General features: G+C 37.7%; 3 protein-coding genes across 3 annotated transcripts; 2 read left to right on the forward strand and 1 right to left on the reverse strand.

The window, feature by feature from the left end:
- The first annotated feature begins 5195 nt into the window (after window positions 1-5195).
- On the forward strand, window positions 5196-10070 carry LOC103436382 (endoribonuclease Dicer homolog 2-like). The gene is made up of 10 exons (XM_008374808.4): window positions 5196-5495; window positions 5782-5866; window positions 6033-6310; window positions 6408-6856; window positions 7032-7135; window positions 7477-7673; window positions 7785-7994; window positions 8153-8551; window positions 8821-9099; window positions 9388-10070. The coding sequence occupies exons 2-10, from the start codon at window positions 5797-5799 to the stop codon at window positions 9730-9732; spliced, it is 2331 nt and encodes a 776-aa protein (XP_008373030.2). The 5' UTR covers window positions 5196-5495; window positions 5782-5796; the 3' UTR covers window positions 9733-10070.
- Window positions 9713-14144, reverse strand: LOC103436383 (calmodulin binding protein PICBP). Its single transcript, XM_008374810.4, has 2 exons — window positions 13589-14144; window positions 9713-13397 (listed from the first exon to the last, which is right to left on the reverse strand). Exons 1-2 carry the CDS (start codon window positions 13880-13882, stop codon window positions 10047-10049), a joined length of 3645 nt encoding a protein of 1214 aa, XP_008373032.2. The 5' UTR covers window positions 13883-14144; the 3' UTR covers window positions 9713-10046.
- Window positions 14145-16218: 2074 nt separating this feature from the next.
- On the forward strand, window positions 16219-17034 carry LOC139189809 (uncharacterized). The gene is made up of 2 exons (XM_070809039.1): window positions 16219-16442; window positions 16581-17034. Exons 1-2 carry the CDS (start codon window positions 16219-16221, stop codon window positions 17032-17034), a joined length of 678 nt encoding a protein of 225 aa, XP_070665140.1.
- The last annotated feature ends 2559 nt before the right edge of the window (window positions 17035-19593 follow it).

Consider the following 19593-nt stretch of genomic DNA (forward strand, 5'->3'; position numbering starts at 1 on the left):
AAAATAGATCCTAACTAGTTAGACACTCTAAAGTAAAGGGGAATTTGGTTTTAGATGAAATTAATGTAAACAAAACAAGAACTAAAACTAGGCAGATTTGCACGAATTTGGTGGAATGAGATGGATGATGGGCTAGCTAGGAGGTCTTTCTCCACACATGACATACTTGCATACAAAACAATTTCCAGTTGCTTTTTCAATGAACCATGAACCTCAACACCCCAAGTTAATTAGGTATGTTTAAATTAACCCTCAGATTTTCCTTAAGTCATTGAATTGAGTGGAATTAGCTCATCACAATCAAATTATTCCTCAAAAGTCCCCTACATGAAAGCGCATAATAGAGAAACAATCAAAGATCATTAAGTTCTATGAAAATCTTAAGTGTTGACAAGGCATTCGTAACTATGAAAGTGCATGATACTTATGCTAGGAATTTACTTAACATGATTGTGACTAACAACCTTTACTACTTATGAATATAAGTTCATAACGATTAGGTGAAACTCCCTTATATCCTAGCATCAGATTTATGCATGCAAATTAAGTGTGAACTCTCAACTCACAAACATAAACAAGTTTCAATTCAAACAGATAAGTAAATTGAATTCACAATTCATGAAATCACAACTGGATATAATCAAATCATATTGCAAATATAGCCATGGTTTCGAAATTCCCCCTAGCTAAGAGGGTTTTAGTTCCTCATACTCATAAAATAAAGATTATTGAATTTAAACATTGAAAACAAAAGAAAGATTACACCTAAAACGTTCTAGCAACTCCAATTCGAATGGCAGGCACGTCTAAAGGCTTTCCTTCTTTTTCATTGCTGCGGCACAAGGTGTGGTTGGTGGTTTTGGGGGTGATGGATGGTGTATTCTTGTTTAGGATGATGAATGATGGCTGATGAGGGTGAAAAGTTGAGGCAGGTTGTATGTGGAAGTGAATGGATTGAATGAATGATGTAGAATGGTGTCTAAGGTTGCGGCACAAGGGTTTCTGAATGGTAAGGGGGTGGTGACGAATTTATGGATAAAAATATGTATATATAGGCACGGCACAAACCCTAGGATGAATCAGATTAGGGTTATGAATCAACACATTAAAAGTATTAGGGCCCTAAGGTGCAGCATTGAGTTTAAATCCACCAAGAAAAGGGTTTGGCCCAATTAATTTCAGAGAAGAATTTGTATAAACCAAATCCACAAGGAATAAGGCCTAATAAATCTGAATCCAACAGGGAAAAGGGATAGAGGGGTGCGGCATTGATTTGGAGGGAATGGGAATTGCTTGCAAGGCAAGGGAAAAGCCTTCTAGAAGGGAATAGGCGCCACCTTTATAGGAATTCTAGAAACAATGTGTTTTGTGACTGATTTGAGACTTCTAGAAGAGAACGCTTCTAGAAATAGGTTCTAGAAATATATATTTAGGTCCCCTTGCAGCTAGGATTAAGGCATGATAAGATTAGGATAGGATAAGATAAGATAAGGTTAGTTTGGATAAGATAAGGTTGGATAAGGTTTTGGATAATGTTTCCTCTTTTGAACTGATTCCTTATCTTCTTTGTCTTAAATTTAATTTCTTCATCTTCTTATCAGATTCCTAGCCTTTTGAACTCCAAATTCGTCCATCCATCTTGGCCCATACATGTGTTATCCATTTAGTGCCCAAAACTGCTCCAAAATGCACCAAAATGCACTTCTTGTTACTTTAACCCTTTGGACCTACAAACACATGAAAATAGCTTGAAATACTACATTAACTAAGAAATAACAACACAAATGCATAAGAACAAGCTAACTAAGTCGCATAAATATGCTCCTATCAATGTACCATCGTTTAGTGAGATGTATGACCCATTATTTTAGTGTATTTGTATAGTACTCATCGCTATGAACGTGTAGGTGAAAGAACAATTGAATTCGAAGTTAGAACGAAGCTTTTACGAATTTTGGAATGTCTAGGACATTTCGATAATTTCACGTTCGGGAGATAATTTTATGTTTGCCTTTAGTGGCCTTAAATTGTAAGCCACTGGCTCATAATCTCTCTCTTTCGTCTCCCTCACCTCTTCCACACTGTCGACTCTCTCTCTTCTCCCTCTCTTTACTTTACTAAGCCACACCCATAACCCACATCCCAAAATCATCATCGAATTACATTTTCAACACCACAATGATCTTTATCTCATCACTATGAACACAACCATAGTCTTGGTATCTTGAAATTCGAACTACGAAGCCTCGTTCATGAACTCTAATGCGAGCTGCAATTGTTTTGGCCAATTTTTAGCCAATTTATGGAGAGCTAGCTGTCGATAAGGGTACCGTCTTGTTTGTCTCATGAAGAGGTTGATTTTCATCTTTGAATCACCCAATTTCGTTGAGTATAGAAGAAATTATAACCATTTAAATTTTCCTCAGTTTTCAGCGACCTCCACAACTCTGCAGTCGATTTCTAGCTATCGCTGGCCACTTTTTGAACTCCAAACAGGTATAATCGTGTTCTACACTTTCCTATTTTCGTTTTGATATATTATGGGTTGAATTTATTTAAGAATTGAAGAAGTTATGGAGCTTTGAAAAATCTCCATAAGTTCGGCCAAAATCTGCAAAAACCAATGGGTTTTCCAGCGAACCGAGTCAACCCGGCCTAATGATCCAAGACCCGGTATTCGACCCGACCCATTGACCTAATCCGGATCTAATTGGAATATTCTCTAGAATATGCTCTGGAATATTTTTAGAATATTCCCTGGGCTCACAATCTCTCTCTCTCATCTCCCTCACCTCTCCCACACTATCGGCTCTCTCTCTTCTCCCTCTCTTTCCTTTACTGAGCCACACCTATAACCCACATCCCAAAATCATCATCGAATTACATTTTCGACATCATAGTCATCTTTATCTTGTCACTACAAACACAACTATAGTCTTGGTATCTTGAAATTCGAACTACAAAGCCCTGTTCACGAACTCTGATGTGAGCCGCAACTTTTCTGGCCATTTTTCAGCCAATTTATGGCGAGCTAGCTGTCAATAAGGGTACCACCTTGTTTGTCTCATCAAGAGGTTGATTTTCGTCTTTGAATCACCCAATTTCGTTGAGTATAGAAGAAGTTATAACCATTTGAATTTTCCCCAATTTTCAGTGACCTCTGCGACTTTGCAGTCCATTTTTAGCCATCTCTGGCCACTTTTTGAAGTCCAAATAGGTATAATCGTGTTCTACACTTTCCTTGCGTTGACATTTACGAAATTTTCTCAAAAATCCTTCTAGACTAATTTCGATGCCCTAAATTCGTTTCTATCATCCATTTAGTGAAATCCGAAGTTTTAACGTACTTGACTGGCTTAGCGTCTCAGTTGACTTTTTAGGTTGACTGTTGACTTTCTCATTGACTTAGTTTACGAAATTTGCCTAGGACCCCTTTTACCCCTCTTAGGGTAATTCAATGCCCTGATTCTAAATCCACGCTCCGTTTTTCTAAATTTAAGCGTTTTAGTAGGGTTTTACTAATTGGTCCTTTTATGTGCTTGGGTGCATTTGTTAGTGGTAGCCCTGTTCTCTCTAGTTTGGACGGCTCTTTGGCGACAGAGTATCTGTGAATGGACCCCTTCCTAAATGCATGATTTTAAGTGCTAGGATTACATAAATGAAAAGCATGATTTTATGATTTCACGTTTCTTTAATCATATATGATTTCATGATTTACGTTTCACAAAAGATTTATGAACCATTGCTTTTACGCTTTTCGAGATATTATGGATTTGTGAATATGGTTTCTAGTGATGATCTTTTGAGCTAGAACACTCCTATGGTTTTATGATATTATATTTCAAGCTTTTGAGCTCCAATGATTGGTGCGAAAGATTTGGTTTATGATATAATGCTTTGAGCTTTTGAGCTCCGATGATATGACGTGAAAGATATGTTTTATGTTTCCAGTGCTTACTTAGTGGGTAATTATACAACACATACACACAACACAAGTATGTACCTGTCTATTGCCATATGACCCAGTTTACGCATATTGAGGTACTTTATGATTATACTAGCAGCTTCACTGGTGAAACCAGTGCCGGATAACTTCACTAGCCACGGCTAGTGTCGATGTGTTATGTACCTTTTCTTCTCTGGTGTAACCTAGAGTCGTACAGCTTCACCTTCGAGTGATGGGACCTACCATGTTTCTTCACTGGCATAACCCAGTGTCGTACAGCTTCACCCTCGAGTGATGGATATGCCTTCGAACGACTATGATACCCCTAGTTAAGTACATTATTTTATGATTTACGAAGATTTTATAGATTTGCCTTCGGGTGACTATGTTACCATTACTAAGCATTATTTTATACATACATGTTTTACAAACGTTTTCATAGCATGCTAGGTTTTCAGAAATCCTATTATGTAGTACTCTATGAGCTTTTCAAAACAGGGGGTTAGTATGTTCAAAAGCAAAAATGGTTTTACTTAGTATTATTATTATAAACTTTGCTCCACTCACCTTTTTGTTTTGCTCCCCTTTCAAGACTTAGAATCGAGGCGTACGTTCTTGGCGTCAAGACATTCCCGTATCGGTACCTTCGAGTCCTCTCGGTGTAGGGCCCCCTATCTTTGTAATCTCATTATTATATAATATTCTTTTCGTAGTATTCTTGATTAGTTGTATACTTTGAGCACGTTCCCGCATTTGCATGTTTCATTATATTTAAACATACATATTTTATTTACGTTCGCTTTTTTCTTCATAACTTGCATGCATGTTAAAATGGCTTTTGTCACCCTCGAGTGTCAGCCAGCACATGCTCATCCTAGTGTTTGGAGGATATCAAGTATTACGGTCTAGTAGTATCATTTTTCACTTATAAGTGAGACATCTAAACTTTGACTCACATAAATAGCAAAACCTATTATATTTGTTGAGTTCAATACCTATTTAATGATTGACCCATTGAGTAATCTCCCTCTTATAATATAGTATGGTTGTACTAAAAATAAAAAATAAAAAATATTCCTTTAATATTAGTAGGGTCTACTAATAAAAGTAAGTTACACCGCTACTAAAGATGTCGTAAATTATGGTTAAGAAAATTTGGTGTTCCAAGCATTTTGTAATCCTTATAGGCGGACCCATAAATCATTTTCTTATTGTTTTCCTCCCAAAAGAACTTGGTGGGCGGTTTTGTTTTCATCTCTCTTTTTCTTTATCACTGACTTTATACGAACTTACAGAGGAAGTTGCTTCCTCACCAAGTTTTAAAATATGACTTTATATTGCTAATCATCATCCGAATTATGCCATCCAGTGTCTTTTGAAATTCCAAAGAAACCCAGTTAGGCTTTTGCTGCTTCAAACTCCATCGAGTTTTTTAAAGACACACTTTACTCTCTGTTACTCTCTTACATTTATTTACCTACAGTTCTCGAATTCTCTGAGCTTCCGCTTTCACTCTTGCTCCCTGCTGCGTCTGCATCGATCAGTTTCTGTGAGTTCCTCATTTTCTGTTTAGTTCTTTACAATTTGGGAATCAATAAATTTTGTTTTCCTTTGAGAGTGTTTGATAACTATTTTTTTTTTTTTTTTTTGGTTTTATCATTTTTCAACTGAATTGCCAAACAATTTTTAGTTTTTAATTTTTAAAAAATTGAAAACTAAAATAGTTATCAAACGGACACTTTACATTCTAGACTCTGGTTACTCTAGTACTTTGTGTGACATTCAAAATACGATTGCTGATTTAGTTATTTTTGCTGGAAACTTGGCGAATGTAGTAGAGAGAAGCTAACATGGATAAAGACGAAATCCGGAATAAATCTGCTGATCCTCTTGGGGTGGAAGAAGCCAAACAAGAACTTGGTAACTTCTCTCACCTTTTTCAATGCCTTGATTACTTCTTATAAATAGTTATAAATTATTTGCTTTGTAAGTTGGTAACTTCTCTAACCATTTTCGTTTTACAAATGTAAATGATTCATACAATTTATTTGTTTTATTTTGTAATTTGTAAGTGTTTTATGTGCAGGGCGTGAACCTTCTGATGATGAACAACCCCGTTATGTCCCAATCGAGCTGGTCAAACCTCCGTGTTCAAATGATGCTAGTGTAATGTATCATTGCTACTTAATTGAGCTGAAACCGAATTTTGATTGCGATATTCCAGTTAGCGATATCGTACTTGGCATGAGAAATGAACTTGATTGTGATACTATTGCAAATATGAATTTTGAATTACAAGTTCAAAGGGGTCCTTTAACAGTAAACTTTAAACATGCTGGAGATGTTAGTCTAAGTTCAGAGCAGGTATGGTTTCTCGTATGTTATTACCTTTTAGTGTTATATGACATGATATAAAAGATAAACCAATGGTTAATCTTGGTTGTGTAATTTTATTTGCCAGGTTCTTGCGTGCAGAAGGTTCCAAATCACAATTTTTAAGATTCTAGTGGATCACAAATTGAAAAAGTTGGAAGAAGTTTTAGAAAGATTTTGTTTGGGACAAAACCATTGGACTGAATCAATTGATTACCTTTTGCTACCGGCAGAAAGGAGGATACACCAGAGATCATCAATCATTGATTTGGAAAGCATTATGTCTATGTCGTCTCTCTGTAACAATGATTCTAAGAATAGTGCTTGTGTAAATTTTCCTCAACCGAACAACAATTCCCATGTTCTGCTACATACCCAAAATGGCATGGTTTGTACTTGCAGGATCCAGAATTCTGTGGTCTATACGCCTCATAACAGTATCCTGTATTGCATCACTGGTCTGTTGGATGACTTGAATGGAAACTCACTGATGAAGGACAACAAATCTCTTACCTACAAAGCCCACTATGAAGCAAAGTATGTCTTCTATCATTATCTCTTGTATTTACATGCCTTGTCTTTCCATTTTAAGGATCATCCGTCTCCAAAGTAAAAGAAATCATGAAGTATATGGTATAGTTTCAATATATGGTTGGGTTAAAATGATATATGCAAGCCATTTTTAGTAACTCAGATGATTTCCTTACTGCAGGCATGGGATCAACTTGTGTTTCGATCAACAGTTATTGTTGAATGGGAGACACATTTTTCGGGTACAAAATTATCTTCTGAAGTGCCGACAACAGACCAAAAAAGGTCTCATTTCCTAGCCTCTTTCAGTCCTGTGTATTGGACAGAAAATTTGATGAATAATTCATAATCCATCTTTAATATAAATATATACGTATATACATCGGTATACATAATGATTAGATGAAAATGCACGTGGTTGCTAACTTGATATTGCTTTGCCTGAGTTATCGAAATTTATGTGTTCTCCTTTATCACTTTCCTTCGTTGAAAATGCATTTTAATTTTTTTGATACAAACTTTTGCAATGTGCGTTAACATTTTAGTTCTGCAAGCCAAAAACTAATCCAAGCTTATTTCATAATTATTATCGAATAAAAAGCTTAATGTTGCAACTTCTTTTGCAGAATCAAGTGATAAATCTGTTGAATTGCCACCTGAACTTTGCGCTATAATCATGTCACCTATATCAACCAGCAATTTACATTCATTCTCACTTGTTCCGTCCATCTTGCATCGGCTTGAGTCTTTACTACTCGCTGTCAACTTGAAACACATGATTTTGGATCATTGCCCGCAAAATATTACTATCCCAACCATCAAGGTATACTACATTTTTACATAGGGAAAGGTATTATCCTATATTTAGAGAAACGTTTATGTATTGGTAAGCAACAACATTTCTAAATTTTTGCTGTCAAATTTCTCTTTGTAGGTCCTGGAATCTATTACCACAAAAGGTTGCCAAGAGAACTACGATTTGGAATCCTTGGAAACTCTTGGAGATTCCTTTCTTAAGTATGCTGCAAGTCAGCAGCTTTTTAAAACCTATCAAAATGATCGTGAGGGCCTCCTTAGCGTAAATAAGGAACAAATAATTTCTAATCTTTCCCTTGGCAAGCTTGGATGTGACCGTAAAATTTCGGTAGCAATTATTTATTCAATCATTTCATTTCGAGTTATAATCATGTTATCCTCGTGAATATTCTGAAAGCTGCATTCAAGTTGTTACCATTTGATTTTAGAACGTTTTTCCTAAAAACGTTGTTGCATGACTCATCTGCCATTGTTTACATGTTGTAGGGTTTTATTCGTGAGGAGAGTTTTGATCCGAAAAAGTGGATTATACCTGGAGATTATTCTGGAAATTATTTCTTAAATGAGGAGTTGCTTTTTAATAAAAGAAGCATTTACGTTGGGGGAACAAGGAAGATCGATACTAAAGTTGTTGGAGATGTAGTTGAGGCACTAATCGGTGCATTTCTTAGCACAGGTGGTGAACTAGATGCCATATATTTCATGAACTGGGTTGGTATAGAGGTGGATTTAGACCACATACGATATGAGAGGCACTTACCAGTGCAGCCGGAGAAGCTCATTGATGTCGGACATTTAGAGTCATTGCTTGGCTACAAATTTTGTGATCCTTCTCTTCTCGTGGAAGCACTAAGCCATGGTTCTTACATGCCAGGAGGTTACCAGGTGCGTGCAATGATACAATGACGATGAAATATCTACTTTTTATAAATATGTATTTTTTGTCACTTCAAAGTTTGCTGGATTCTGTCTCTTTAATGTCGAATCTAATATATAAAAGTTTAGTCCCGAACGTAGCAGCTTATTCTGCTCATGTTCATTGTCAGTTAAACAGTTCCTAGGAGACTATCTGCAGTTAATTTTTAGGCAATTTGTAACTTTAAAGTCCTATGATATGTTCATAATTTTTCAGATGTACCTTCTTTGTTGTGCAGCGGCTAGAATTTCTTGGTGATGCGGTGTTGGATTATATGATCACTACTTATTTTTACTATAAGTATCCTGGGATGATGTCGCCGGGATTTTTAACTGATATGAGGTCTGCTTCTGTGAACAACGATTGTTATGCACGATCTGCTGTGAAGGCTGGATTGCACGAGCACATTCTTGCTTCGGACATAGTCCACCGAAATATTGACTCTACTGTTAACAATTTTGGATTGCTTTCTACGGAATCAACTTTTGGATTTGAATCTGAGACATCCTTCACAAGTGTTAGTTTCTAATGCGTATCATGCTCATATCATTCCTCTGCTGCACCTTTTTCTTTTTTTTTTCTTTTTTTTTTTTTTAATTCGAACATTATGAGCTATACTTTTAAGCTCTACGAATTTTTTAGCGATTCTAGGACTGGAAACTTAGGGTACTTCGCCTATGTTTTCCTACTTTTTATGGTTTTATCCATGTTACAACAAATGCCTACCTAACAAGCTTTCACTAGAGAGACCTGAATTATAGAATATTGTACTTCCATAACGCTCATACGAATCCCTTTTATGTAGGTACTTGCGGATATTGTTGAGGCTTTAGCAGGAGCAATTTTTATTGATTCTGGATACGATAAACAAATTGTCTTTCAGAGTATACGTCGTCTCTTAGAGCCCTTGGTTTCTCCAGAAACGTTGAGGCTCCATCCTGGAAGAGATTTCAATGATTATTGCCAAAAAAAGCATTATAATGTGCAGAAACTCGTCGAGTGCTTCCAAAATGGTGAGGCTATGGTTACAATAGAGGTTGAAGCGGAAGGGGTCACATACAAGCATACATCAACTGCTTCTAATAAGATAACTGCACGTAAATTAGCTCAAAAACAAGTTTTGAGGTCTCTGAAGGAAAATGGTCTCTGAATTAAACTACAGAAATAAGTTTGAAGGATTTTCCAGCGGACATATAGCTTCAAAGACATTGTGAATTTACAAGCTAAAAAAACTGAGGTTCCTACTATGGACATGCACTCGTCTTCTACTATGGACAAAATGTTTAAAAGTAGGACTGATGAGCGTGATGAGCATCTACCAATAATGTTAGACTCGACATGTTTCATAAAAACACATGAGCAGCTCGTGAGTAATGTACTGTCTGATTATTCCTTTTTCCTTAAGCTTGGATCATTCAGGAAAACAAATGTAATGTTTTGTTTGATTATTCCATTTACCTGAAATCAGTGAGCAACTTGTTGCTTGAATGGGTTTGGAATTCCATTACTTGGAATGACTGTTTCGAAAGCCTCTACAAGCAGTGATACTTTTCTTTTCCGGGCTGGAGTTAATCTGGAAACAGCCTGTTGAAGGGCATAATCAAGCATCCATTCCCCGGAATTCTTCCTGTCGTCCATGTTTAGATGCTTTAAATGAACCTTCTCTGCTTTGGGGTCGGGTTCGAAGGGCAGATATTGTGGCCCTCGTGGGCTGAACTTCTTTACCTTTTCCAATGCCTTGATAAATCTGTTGAGAAGAATCATTTTTTTCAGATTGCTCCAGTTCTTTGACATTTTCTTGGCAGGTTCGTCTTCCACCTTTGCGACTTGATTTTCTTCTTCTTGAATGGTAGCATTATCAAACTTGGCAAAGTTGGTGGATTTCGAGATGCAAGATTTCCCTTCTACGACAACTTTATTTTTTGGAGGTTCCTGCTCTGGGCATGAGTCTCTAGTGCTTGATTTATCATCATCCGATTCATCCTTGTTCTCTGGAAGAACAATTTCATCAATTGCTTTCTCTACCTGCAGCTTGATAGCTTCAATATGTCGGAGTTCAACCTTTTTGTTGTCTGCATAGTCACTTTTCTCTTGATCTATTTCAGGCAATCTGTTGGCGTCATCTACTTGTTCCTCTTTAGCTCCTTCAAGTGGTTCATCTCCGTCTTTTGCATCGATAGTTGATGCCATATGCTTATATACTAAGAACCATAAGTTTGTATATTTCTTCTTTTCTAACCGGGCTTCATCTGCTATTCCGCTCAGCTCTTCTCTTGCTGCCATTTGCTCCTCAGTTGATCCTATGGAAGCTAAACAAACCACAGTGTTATCCGCTGTTGAGTCCTCGTGACTTTCAGTGATTTGGTCCTCAGATGAATTTGACTGTTCATCAGTTTCGGTGATTAACTTATTGGTGTCAGATTCGATATTTTCCACCATGGAACCAATGTTGCTAAGTTCCAAACTCGTGATCAAAGTAACTTCTTTGGAGACTTCTTGAACCACTTCATTTACCAGACCTACACAACTGGGGCTACCATGTTCATCTCGCTCCAAGGAGGTTTTGTCACATGACTTGGGATCTTTGATTTCTAATGAAGAAATACTGGTAAAGTCAATGACTTTCTCATCCCGATCACAAGCATTTATGGAAACAATTTGATTCTCCTTCTGAGCTTCACCAGTGGCCTCAGGAACAGTAATATCCCTTTCGGTTTGAATGGAACAGTGGCCTATACTCGACTCTTGAAGCTTAGGAAAATTCACTTGACTTCGCTGCTCTTGCATTTGAAAATCACTGACTTGATCGGGAGACTCATTTAAACTTTTCTCAGGACACGACACATTCCCAAGCAAGATTTCAGCAGAAGATTCCGAGTCACTCTCCTTACCTTGATGAACAGAACTTTGAACTGACAGACCATTGCAGACTTGAAGATCTGATTTAGTGGAATCTGTTTCGTTGGACCTCTGGCTGCTCTTAACTTCTGAAAACGGGAGAACTGTTTCAAATGCTTCTACCAGCAATGCTACTCTTCTTTGTTGAGGCTGAGGTAGTTTAGATATAACCTGTTGAAGTGCATAATCAAGCATCCACTCCTCGGCATTCTTTCTCTCTTCTGTCTTCTGCTGTCTTAGATTGATTTTTTCTGCTTCCAAATCAGGATGCAAAGGCAGGTACTGTCGCTTCGCGTAATTGAGGTTCCTCACCTTTTCAACTGCCTTGACAAATCTCTTGAGGAGAATGAATTTTTTAAGACTGCTCCAGCTCTTGGGTGTTTTCTTGTCCGTCTTAACTCCCACTTCTGACACTGTTTTCTCTTCTGGATTTTGTGCCGTACTAGTCTCAGACAAATGACTGGTAGTGGAGGTGCTCTGCTCCCCACCCTCATCTATTGTCTGTTCTAATGCTTCCCGGTCTGAGCTGGCGCCACTAGTAGATGATTGATCATCATATGAGCAGTCCTGAATTTCGGGGAGAAGAATGTTATCAAATGCTTCTTGCACAAGCTGAATGGCATCATGGCAACATACCTCAGTAGTTTCATCTCCTGCTCTGTGATTTACAGAAGCTGTATGCTCATCTGTTTCTGCGAAACATAAATTGTCTGTGTCACACGTGATGTTGGCATCTTTTGGTTTCTCTTCCTTGTCTGATCCATCAGGAGGGAGCTTGTTTTCAACATTTGGAGTGATACCTTTTGCTGCGTGCTTGTACATCAACTGCCACATTCGGGTATATTTCTGATCCCTTGCTTGCACACTTCTATTTTGGTTCTCATTACCTGCAATTTGTTCCTTCAAAGCTGGACTATGAGAAGCAGAAGAGACTTCCTTTTTTTCATTGTCCCTTGTGAATTCCAAAACATCATGAGGGGTTGGTCTTTCCAAATTATCTGGTAGTTTGACAGTTGCGCAATCATCAACCTCCAAATTTTTTCCATTCAATGTAGGATCATTAACGCTCATATCATCTGTGCAAGTGGATAGAGAGCCTTCATTGTGATCAGACGCTGCGAATTTCTCTTCGTTCCAGTCTGTTTTGGTGGACTCCAAATTTGTAGCGATGCAACAAAATTCCAGACTTAAACCATCCGGTGCAGGGAGTGACACCATAGCATTCGTTTCATGAACTACGCTATTTCCATTGCAGGCCATGTGATTTGTCTGATCATCCTTATTTTTGCCAGACCTTTTCACTCTCTCCAACGGTTGAGTTGCCTGTGTTACGCCTCTCTGAGCCCTCAACATGCGCCTCCTTATCGAAATCAGGCGCTTGAGTGGGGGTACATTGGCATTGCGATGACCATGAAGTGAGCAGTAAGTGAATGGACAAACCCTGGTGGCCGAACCCCCCTCATATTCAGTCCCCTCTGCCTCAGGATCCCGAATTTCAGGCAACTTGGAACCTTTGAGTGCCCAAGAACATGTAGCTCTTTGTACTCTCAATTCCGGAACTTGAACGATTTCAGAGTGGTTCCTGCTGGAACACTTGTTGGATTTTGGTGAGAAATTCAAAGGTGAACACTGACCAGGAGGAGTTTTCGAGTTCAGCTTTGACCAAACTGCTCTTTTCCTAGTCTCAATACTAGTACTGCTACTGGAACAAGTAGGTGATGATGAATCTGCATCAGTGGATGAGATGGCAGAATCTGCAGGCTTAGACATTCTTGATTTATTGAGATCAATATTATTCATATGGGTTCCTCCCGAGCACTTCCTCATCAAAGGGTTTCTAAATTTTAAACTGGAAATTCTCGTCAGATTCTTTGCAGGCTTAAAACTAGACCGCCTCGCTAATGTTCTTGCTGAATTCTACATACAAACCCAAAAAGGAAAATAAACAAAAAGAAGGGCAATCTTCAATTTCCAGCTATTTTAACTGTTAAGCAAAAGCATTAAAAATTCAACGTATGTGTAGTTCTGCTCGCCTAATCTTCTATTCCCCTCGCTATATATTATCGTTTTAAGAAAAATATAAAAGATCAAGAATTTAACAGACTTGCCTGTAAGTTTTCTGTACTTGTATCACAAGAATCATCAGTGGATGATACATGGTGATTGGATCTTCTTCGAGACGGCTTCAAACTTGGTGATTTGGAGAGCTTGATCGATGTCAACTTTTTCAGTTTCTTCCTCTTCTTCTTTTGCAGCTGCAGAAGCTCTTGTGCTCCCTCTCCTTGACTTCTGCCGTTTTGGTTTTGCAAAACAGAAGGTGCGTCAATGGTGGTCGTTGACAATTTCTCAGGCATTTGGTTGGAACCAAAATCAGCTGCAACTTCAAGCTCCTTATCATCCATTCTTTTCTCTTTACAAAATTCAAGTTTTCTGACAAATAATTTTGGTGAAAAGAAAGGCTTATACAGAAAGTGTTTTGGGAGATGACTCGATCAAGAAATCCAGAGATTGGGTTTTTTGTTCCTGAAATTTCTTACTTCATTGGAAAAATTCATGTGTAAATATGAATACCTTAATATTGACAAGAATTTTTTACAAGTTTTTTTTTATTTGTTTGTAAAAATAAATATATAAACGATTACAGGTATGAATAGCAACTCAGTTTGAATATGGTTGAGGTCGGACTAGGAATGCTTGACCTGTTTTTTTTTTTTTTTTTTTTTTTTTTTTTTGTTTTTTATAAGAAAGGGGGAATAACAGGTGACAAGTCACGGTTATCCATCTTTTTCAAGCTCAAAACGGCTATGAGGTATTTCTCTTGTCAATGATCAGAATCAACTCACCAGCTTAGAGCATCGAATCCGTAATGTTCCATATCTTTTTGTTTATTGAAGACAATTGACTTTGACTTTTCACATACCCTTACTCTTTTCCTTTACTCTGATGAACAGGGACACATTATTAAAAGTCCTTGGTAGGGATGACCATACTTTAATTCCTTTCTCTTTAATTAAAGGAAACTTTAACGAAAAACTTTTAGTACTGTTCATTTTAACGAAAAATCACATTTTTACACTAAAAAGTCAATCTTGATACTATTCACTTTACCCTTTATTTTTTCTTTATCCTTAAAACTCAAAATTTTCAAACTCTTTTCATTAGTTTTCCTTTAATTAAAAGCGACACTATTATTTTAAATTAGGAAAATGATCCTTGCTGGATTTTTTTTTAGGAATTCCATGATCGTGATTGTTCATTGTACAACGTGCAGTAAAAAATCATTTCAAAATTTAAATATAAATAGTACCTAACGAAAAATTATCGCACTATGTACGATGAACAGTCACGATTACAAAATTCCTAGAAAAATGATCTGACGATGATCCTTTTTCTTTAAATTACACCAAGAAAAATGAGGGGATTTTAACTCGAGATTCGGTGAGTTGAAAATAAAGGCTCTAATTTACAAGATTATTCACTACTTACAAAATAGTGATAAACAAAAAAACACAAAAGAAACACAGAAAGTTGATAAGCATTAGCATTCGTAACAATTTAAATAAAATCAAATCAAATGAACGAATAAATAGATTAATACTTACCTCAAAGATGTTGTTGAAGAACTATGTTATTGTTGAAAACATTGGTAATTTTGACAATGTTGGCATTGTTATGAATGCCCCACACACAGAGACTTTCAATACCCATGCAAATAGGAAATTGACTTTGGATGCAAGAGGTCATATATTTCAAGGGGTATGCTGTAAATTTTCAAAGTGTAAGAAGACATTCGTATGGAGTTGCTCTATAAATAGAGCACTCCTACTACCATCGATGTACATACAGAAGGATAGAAAGAAAGAAATCTCTTCTCCATCTTATATTTGTCATACACTTGAGCTATAGTTTTAGTATGATATTTTATATCTGCTTCGCACCTCTCAAAAAGGTTATCCCTCTAACTTTGATATATTTATAACACGTTATCAGCACGAGTCTATAAATATAACCATGTCTCATTTACATTCACCAAAAGAAATCATTCTCTCATTTCTCTCCACCGAACGAAAAAAAATGTTTCCTCTAAGGTTTTTCCTGTTCATCTTCTTCCTCTGCCTCAACTGCGTGGTATACCCTTGTGATGAACTGTTTGCTCCATGCCTGCTCATAGTTCTCCAACTAGCGGTTACATACATCTTTGATTACTTGTTTGGTTTAGATATTGATTACTAACCCAGTATTTATTTATGTTGATTTTACTGCGATCCAAGATGGTGCGGTATCATCGCCTATCTTGGACTGCAGATCTACTTTTACTGCAAATTTCAGGTGGAGCGGTATAATCGCCCACACTGCTATAATCGCCCACACTGCTATTTTAATTTACTTGCAATTTACTCTGCAAATTTAAATTTACCTGCTATTTAATTTCATTGCAATTTTTAGGTGGTGCGGTATAATCGCCCACACTGCTCTACGTAATTAAATTTTTCTGCTACTTGAGTGGTGCGGAATAATCGCCCATTCTATGTTACATTATTTCAATGAGAATGGTGCGGTATAATCGCCCTTCTCATTCATCCTGAAAATCTCGAGCCAGAAGTTTCGAGTGCTTATCATTTTGGCCTGAAGATCAAAATGAAAAATTTGTAAGAACCAGAAGTTCTAACATTATATTCCTCCAGGAATACATATTATTGCAAATTCTTACACATCTCATTTTCTTTCAAAAAAGAAAATGGCGAACTTGATAAAGCTTGAATATGCTGCCTTAGACATTACCGGGAAGAATTACCTTACCTGGGTACTGGATACCAAGATCCATCTGGAGGCTGGGAATCTTGGAGATACCATCAGGGAAGAGAGCAGATCATCCTCTCAAGATCGGGCGAAGGCCATGATCTTTATTCGCCGCCATCTTGATGAGGCACTAAAGAGCGAGTACTTAACGGTTGAAGATTCGTTAGCTCTCTAGGAGGCCTTAAGAAGCAGATACAATCACCAGACAACGGTGATTCTTCCAAGAGCTCGCTATGAATGGTCTCACCTGAGAATCCAGGATTTCAAATCAGTGGCAAAGTACAATTATGCGTTGTTCAGGATTACCTCTCAGATGAAGCTCTGTGAGGATACCATTACTGAGGAAATATTGTTGGAAAAGACTTACAGCACATTTCATGCCAATAACGTGCTCCTGCAGCAGCAGTATAGAGCGCGAGGCTACACTGAGTACAACCAGCTGATATCTGTGCTCTTGGTAGCTGAGCAGAACGATGAGATCCTGATGAGAAACCATCATTCCCGACCTATTGGATCTGCACCATTCCCAGAAGTGAATGCTGCTTCCCTCGAAGTGAACGCCACATCCTCTAGTGGCGATTATCATAAACGAGGACGTGGCCACAAACGAGGTCGATGGAATAGGAAAGGCAAGAACCATGGTGGTCAGTTTCACAACCAGGTTCCGAGGCATAATTCAGACCCGAGCTTCAAAAATGTGAATCGCCATAAAGGCAAAGCTCATATGAGCAATGCTCCCATGAACTCTGAATGAGCCTACCATAGATGTGGTGGTAATGGGCATTGAGTGCGCACTTGTCGTACCGTAAAACATCTGGTGGAGCTGTATCAAGCCTCCATCAAGGAGAAGGGTGTCGAGACCAATTTTCTCGACCAGGCTAAACCAATGAATATACCTGATCCATTGTTTGATTTATCAGGGAAATTGGACACAACTCACCTAAATGTTTCAGACTTCATTATGGAAATGAGGAATGAAGTATACCGGTCCGACTAAATCGTTTATGTTTGATGTACTTTTATTATGCTGAACTTGTTGTCTAAAACTAGTTTTTTAGATTCAATAAAAGTGGCATGTAAATTTCTTGTTATAAATTGTTTGTTAACTGTGATTCCATTTACTCAGAAAGCGTGGATAAAAACTGTGGTTATTCTCAGAATATGAGAAATGGCGGAGATATTTGTCTTGCAGACAGTGCAACCACACATACAATACTTCATGATTGAAAGTATTTCTCAAGCTTAATACTTACAAGAGTAGGGGTAACAACAATATCAGGACCTTCAGATGTAATTGAAGGCTTAAGGAAAGCCCAAATTATGTTACCAAATGGAACAATATTGTCCATACAAAATGCATTGTATGCTACTCGATATACTCGAAATTTGTTGAGTTTCAAAGACATACGTCTAAATGGATACCACATTGAAACGAAAAGTGCAGAAAATGTGGAGTATCTATGCATTACCTCCAATAATACCCAGAAGCGTATATTGGAGAAGTTGCGTGGTTTTTCGAGTGGATTATATTATACATACATAAGGACAATTGAATCACATATGTCATGAACCAGAAGTTTATTGATTCAAAGGTTTACATGTTTTGGCATGACCGTCTGGATCATCCAGGATCCACCATGATGCGTAAGATCATTACCAACTCTAATGGACATCCATTATTGAGCAGAGACATTGAGAGGATCACAACTAAAGGTTAATGTTGAATCCCCATCATTTCTACAAAGAATTCAAGGGGATATTTGTGGACCTATTAAACCATCTTGTGGACCATTTCGATATTTTATGGTTTTGGTTTATGCATCTACCAGATGGTCACATGTTTGTCTCTTGTCTACTGGCAATGTAGCTTTTGCGAGACTTCTTGCTCAGATAACTAAGTTACGAGCACAGTTCCCAGATTATCCCATTAAGTCAATCCAACTTGATAACGCTGGTGAATTTACGTCTCAAACTTTTGATGATTACTGCATGACATTGGGCATTGATGTTGAACACCCTGTTCCTCATGTCCATACTCAAAATGGTTTAGCAGAAGCATTGATCAAACGGCTTCAGATAATAGCCCGCACTATGCTTATGAAAACCAAATTGCCAGTTTCTGCATGAGGACATGCCATCCTACATGCTGCATCATTGGTTCGATTGAGACTTATAGCCAACCATCAATACTCCTCAATACAACTTGTGTTTGGATATCAGCCAAACATTTCACATTTACGAGTTTTTGGTTGTGTTGTTTATGTGCTTATTGCACCCCCGCAACGTACTAAAATGGGACCTTAGCGTAGACTGGGAATTTATGTGAGTTTTGATTCACCATCTATCATTAGATATTTGGAACCCTTGACAGGTGATATGTTTACAACTCGTTTTGCTGATTGTCATTTTGATGAGACAGTCTTCCCATCATTAGGGGGGAGAAAAGACCGTTCCAGAAGAACGGAAAGAGCTGACATGGGTTGTTCCCACCTTGTCTCATTTTTATCCTCGAAGCATTCAATGTGAAAATGAAGTAAAAATGATCGTTCATCTTCAAAGCATTGCCAATCAAATGTCAGATGCATTTAATGATGCTATGAAAGTGACAAAATCGCATATACCAGCTGCAAATGCACCTGCCAGAATTGATGTCCCTGTTGGACAAAATAAAGTGGTAGCGAATGATTCATCTGGTGCACGCCTGAAGCATGGTAGACCACCAGGTTCAAAAGATTCAACCCCTCGAAAGAGAAAGACAAGGGCACAGCTGAATCCAAATGAAATCATTCAGGAAGAGAGGATGAATGACAAATCCATAATTCATGATTCTGAACTTCCAGAAGAAGAGAATGTCCTTGATGAGACACATGTCCCTGAAGAGACAGTAGTACATGAAAGCAAAGAAATCTCCATAAATTATGCATGTACTAATGAATTGTGGGATCAGAATGAAATAATCATTGACGATATGTTTGCATTCGCAGTAGCCACTGAAATCATATTAAGTGATGATATTGAGCCCCGCTCTGTTGATGAGTACAAACAGAGACAAGATTGGCCTAAATGGAAAGATGCAATCCAGACAGAATTAAATTCCTTGGAAAGGCGAAGTGTTTTTGGACCAGTAGTCCAAACCCCGCCTGATGTAAACCCCGTGGGTTACAAATGGGTATTCACAAGGAAACGCAATGAGAAAAACGAGATTGCTAGATACAAAGCACGACTCGTTGCACAAGGCTTTTCACAAAGACCTGAAATTGATTATGAGGAGACATACTCTCCTGTAATGGACGCAATTACGTTTTGTTACTTA

This window comes from Malus domestica, chromosome 12, assembly GCF_042453785.1.
Source record: "Malus domestica chromosome 12, GDT2T_hap1".
In the NCBI taxonomy this organism is placed as follows: Eukaryota; Viridiplantae; Streptophyta; class Magnoliopsida; order Rosales; family Rosaceae; genus Malus; species Malus domestica.

What these genes read in the sequence shown, in the direction of transcription:
- LOC103436382 (XM_008374808.4), top strand. Translation starts at nt 5,797, where the DNA reads ATGGATAAAGACGAAATCCGGAATAAATCTGCTGATCCTCTTGGGGTG. An exon ending in CCGACAACAGACCAAAAAAG is followed by an intron (nt 7,136 to 7,476) that starts GTCTCATTTCCT and finishes CTTCTTTTGCAG; the next exon opens with AATCAAGTGATAAATCTGTT. An exon ending in GATGTGACCGTAAAATTTCG is followed by an intron (nt 7,995 to 8,152) that starts GTAGCAATTATT and finishes TACATGTTGTAG; the next exon opens with GGTTTTATTCGTGAGGAGAG.
- LOC103436383 (XM_008374810.4), bottom strand. Translation starts at nt 13,882, where the DNA reads ATGGATGATAAGGAGCTTGAAGTTGCAGCTGATTTTGGTTCCAACCAA. An exon ending in CAAGTACAGAAAACTTACAG is followed by an intron (nt 13,398 to 13,588) that starts GCAAGTCTGTTA and finishes GTTTGTATGTAG; the next exon opens with AATTCAGCAAGAACATTAGC.
- LOC139189809 (XM_070809039.1), top strand. Translation starts at nt 16,219, where the DNA reads ATGGCGAACTTGATAAAGCTTGAATATGCTGCCTTAGACATTACCGGG. An exon ending in TACTTAACGGTTGAAGATTC is followed by an intron (nt 16,443 to 16,580) that starts GTTAGCTCTCTA and finishes TGCGTTGTTCAG; the next exon opens with GATTACCTCTCAGATGAAGC.